General features: G+C 34.3%; 1 protein-coding gene across 2 annotated transcripts in view; it reads left to right on the top strand.

Moving 5' to 3' along the window:
- SYCP1 (synaptonemal complex protein 1) overlaps positions 1-4,266 on the top strand; it is a 145,736-nt gene extending 141,470 nt beyond the window's left edge. For both annotated transcript variants that reach the window (XM_012556665.1, XM_004380364.1), the window contains 3 exons: positions 1,169-1,312; positions 3,593-3,682; positions 3,780-4,266. In XM_012556665.1, coding sequence (XP_012412119.1) covers positions 1,169-1,312; positions 3,593-3,682; positions 3,780-3,917 — 372 coding nt within the window. In that variant the 3' untranslated portion in view covers positions 3,918-4,266. The remainder of the gene's footprint in view (positions 1-1,168; positions 1,313-3,592; positions 3,683-3,779) is intronic.
- Positions 4,267-4,730: the final 464 nt, after the last annotated feature.

Genomic DNA, 4,730 nt, shown 5'->3' with positions numbered 1-4,730 from the left:
AGAAGCCACCCAGAGGCTCCTTGGAAGACAGACCTGGTGATCTGCTTCTGAAAGGTCACAGCCTTGGAAAAAACCCTGTGAAGCTGTTCTGCTCTGCACACATTGGGTCACCATGAATTGGAATCAACTTGATGGCAACTAACAACATTATTTGCCTTCACTGTGAATCACTGACTCAAGCAGCTGCAAAGTTACAGCATTTGCCTGTAATTGTTTTCAACAAATGCTTCTCTTCCCCAGAAGTACTTTTTGCAGTGAGTGAGCTCAAGTCAAGTCAAATACAGACAACCTTGTATGTGGGGTCTTCTAGGAACCCAGCCACTAGACAGGTCAAATAATGACAGTTCTTTGCGATAAGGGTTTGAGAGATCTCCAGCTCTGTTCTCCTTTCTCTGGTGACTGCCAGGCTGACTGGGAAAATGGGCTTTTCTTTCAAACCTATTGGTGAGTTGGAGATAGAACTAGGGAAAGTTAAAACATTATGAAGCTTGCTGTTCTTATTGAAATTCAGCTGTTCTTCTTGAATGAACACTCTCCAAGCCTTTGTTTAATTTCCAGAGTTTGGAAAAGTTGATTCTGATAATTTTTAGCAGCGTTTTTTACTGCTTTTATGGAGCAGTGAATTTTTGAAGATCCTTACTCTGCCATTTTTGCTGGTATCACTGACATTACTTTTTAAAGATAATTTTTTAACTATAAAAATTACAGGATAATATGGATTACCAGATGTTATTGATTCATGTGAGTTACTTTACCAACAAAAAGGTAAGCAATATGTTTTCGCATAAGGCAGTAAAGATTTTTGTAGATAGAGCAAAACTCACTCAGTTCTTTGTTCTTAGTCATGATTAGAAAAATTACAGTCCCTCTTAAGATTGTTGACTGCTGAAGGTGGAGTCTTCTCTCTCTGACATTATTTTCTTCAGTAAGTTGAAGAGAAGGACAAAGAGTGTCTACCACTGTAAAATTTTTGAGGAAAGTTCTAAAATTTCTAGTATCAAAAACATCTGGACTAAATTCTTATCCAAAAATTCCATCTCATATACATGCTACTAATAATGGAAATTTCTTTATTGCTAAAGCCTCAGATTTCCTTGAAATGGTCTATAAAGTTCTTTTTTATAATTATTTTATCTATGTGATAATGTATTGTTTTTGTTTTTGATAGGCATATACCGTGAAGACACCAACAAAAGTGAAAATACATCCCAAGGAAAACCAGAATTTACCCACTGAAGAAAGTAATAAAAAGAGAAAAATGGTCTTTGAATTCGATATTAATTCAGATAGTTCAGAGACGACTGATCTTTTGGTAAAAATTGCAAATAAGCAACATTTATTATTTGTTTACGTTATTTCTTAATGTATATGTAATTTGTGGACCTGGTACCTGTCATTGAAATACTAAAATACAGTAGAACTCTACTATAACATGGAGCCCTATGCTTTTGCATCATTTTAAATAAATTAGTGTTCAAATAATTTGTCCCCAAATTTCAGAAAACCATATACATTTTGAAAATACTGGCTATAACACAGTTGACATATGAGATGAGTGATCATTGCCTTGTTTTCTAGCAGCATGTATAAAGGAAATTTTTACTATATTTTCTTTCCTTTTTTGCTTCTCTAAGAAAGATAAGGTGAGTATTTTTTATCTTGCTATAACCAACTCTGTTCCTCTGGGCCCTCTTTATTTTGTATATTATACATGTTCCTTTATTTTACATCACTTATTAGTTGATATCTATATCAACATATTAATTGACAACTTTAACATTTCTATCACTCTTAAAAGAGTTAATGCATTAAAGATAGCATGTTTAAGAATGCTATTTCCCCTAACACTTTTTATCACTAATCCTTACCATGAGTGTATTCACACATACAAGTATTTTATAAAGTCATAATGATGAATTATTGAGAATAATTTAACCTAGATTCAATTTAAAAATAGATTAACCTCAACATATTAAATGGAACAATGCACCAAAAATTCTTACTTAAAAAATTCCAGCTAAAGTCATTTGCTTTATTGATCTCACTCTTTCAAGATCCTTCAAGCTTTTCCACTGCTTTGGGGCCCTCTGTTTTCATTTCTTCTGGAATAATGAGTAGTTGAAGTCTTAAAACCCTAATTATTGAAGGTAGAGCCTTTTCTCTAGTAGCCCTGTTATATAGATAATGATTAATATTTTAATAATTAAGACTGTGTGCCAGGCACAGTTCTAATCACTTTACATTAGGGCTTTAAATTGGTTCTAAATGGCTCAGTCATGGCTGAAGGAAAACAAGGCAGGTCTTTGAACTCGTTTGAAGTGGTTCAGTCATGGCTGAGGAAAACAAATGCAGCATATGCATTGCATAGCAACCAGATCTCTTGAGCATTGGCTTTTGACCCAAGTAAGAAACAGGCAGTGGTGCCCTGCTCAAAGATGATGGCCAATCGGCTGCTTTGGATGTGTGTCGCTCTCCATAGCCCTGCCAATAATCCAATCTCCCGCATCAGGAAACTTTCAGGAGCCAGTAATCCAATCTCGCACATCAGGAAACTTTCAGGAGCCTGATGTGGGAGACTGGATTACTGGCAGGGCTGTGGAGAGCAACACACATTCAAAGCGGTGCGGTCGGCTGCCATCTTTGAGCAGGGCACCGCTGCCTGTTTCCTACCTGGGTCAAAAGCCAATGCACAGGAGATTTGGTTGCTATGCAACACAGACACTACCCTTGTTTCCCTTGGCCATAACTGAACTGCTTTGAACTGGTTGGAAGCCCTGTCTTGTTTCGGTCGGCCGTGGTTGTAACTGTTTAGAACCAGTTCAGAGCCCTGCTTTACATAGATTATTTCATTTATTTATTACAACGATTCCATGCTGTAGCAGTATAGACAATGTTGTTATCTCCATTTTACAAATGAGTAAACTGAGTCATACAAGTACCTTGTCCTATATTATATTACATAGCTAGTAAAGCATGGAGCCAAAATTTGAACACGGCCTACTTCATAGCCCATGTTATCACTATTCATCATAACTGCCAATTCAAACTAAAGTCCAGATATATAAAAATACAATGAGAATTAGTAGAAAGGGCGAGGGCTTTGGAATCAAACATCCCAGGGTTAGAATCCCTGCTGTTTTTTAGCAGTGTGAATTTAGGCTAGTTTCTTAGCTGATCTTAGATTCAGAATGATTAGAATGATTTTATTTAATTTTTAAACTTTACAATACAATAAACATATTTCAGTATTATAGAATTCCATATGATTGTTAAAGTAGTCCAGAAACACATTTCACAGTCACTTGAAGCTTTTAGTCATTTTTGTGATTTTCTTAGCTGTAGGAGTTAAATTTTGGTGAACAAAATAGAATCAAGATCTAGGTCCTTCCTTGCTTAGCAGAGGGAGGAATTTTTTTATCGTCGTTGTTGTCTTTTTTCTCCTACCTTTTTTTCTTCTTTCTCTTCTTCTTTCCTTTTTCTTCCTTCCTCTTTCTTTTTCTTCTCCTTATATGTGATATGTAGACAAAATTTGAATAATATAATATTAATGATGGTATCCTCCAAATTACACTTTTTCGTATTTTTCTCCAAGAGCATGGTTTCAGAGGAAGAGACATTTAAAAAAATGTACAAAAATAATCATCCACCAGCTTCTCATCTTCGTGTCATAACACCAAAACAGGTAGCTTTTAAATTTTATTTCAGAAAGCAAGTTTTAAAAGCTAGACCTTCTTTTTTTAATTAAATATATTAAGACTTTATTTTTATTTTGTATTCAGACCCCTTCATCTCTAACAACCTCTGGATCCGCAGTGAAGTTTGGAGCTATGCGAAAAATGCCAGAGGACCGTTGGGCTGCAATTGCTAAAATGGATAGGAAAAAAAAACTGAAGGAAGCAGAAAAGCTATTTGTTTAATTTCAGAAAATCAGTGTGATTAAGGAGCCTAATAACATGAAATTTATAGTTTTTTTTTTTTTAATTCTTATTTTCCAAAGAGCCAACTTTTATCTGGAAATTGAGAACATTTTTTTTATTTACATGAATAATTTATGTTTCTTTATTTATATTTTGGCCCAAATGTGAAATAACTATGTTACCTGAAAAATTGTAATTGTATTCCGATAGATAATTATATTTTGTTGTTACCTTTACGTGTATTTTTGGAAACTGTTTTTGCTGAGTTTTCAAATTTGCAGTTACCCTTTGAATGCTAAGAACGTGTTATTAAGATTTACCCTTTATTCTTTACTATTAAACTATTTTGAGTGTAAATAATTGCATCTTGTTGATTCTCTGAAGCCATCTAAACAGCTAATCTTTATAGATTTGACAATACTATTCCTTTTTAAAATCTTGAGAGCGTTTTAGTGTATCACACTTTTGAAGCAGCTTTCATTATTCTTTTTATTTATGAAATTGACAAATGATTTTTAGTTGCAGGAAATAAGATCATGCCAGCATGACTTCCTGAAAGACTTCATTTATCTATCATTTATACAGCAAATATTTGTTGAGTGTCTAGTAAGAGTCAGGCACAGTTCTAATACTGGGCTATAGCAGTGAGCAAAACGGAAGAACAAATCCTCTGTTTTCCAGTAGCTTACGTTCCAGTGAGGGACATAGATAATAAATAATATAAATAATCAAAAATATAGTATATTGTTGTTGTTGTTAGGTGCTGTCGAGTTGGTTCTGACTCACAGAGACCGTATCTACAACAGAATGAAA

This window comes from Trichechus manatus, unplaced genomic scaffold (genome assembly GCF_000243295.1).
Source record: "Trichechus manatus latirostris isolate Lorelei unplaced genomic scaffold, TriManLat1.0 scaffold00073, whole genome shotgun sequence".
NCBI lineage: Eukaryota > Metazoa > Chordata > Mammalia > Sirenia > Trichechidae > Trichechus > Trichechus manatus.
Note: the sequence above shows the minus strand (reverse complement) of the source record. Positions and strands in the feature narration are given on the sequence as shown.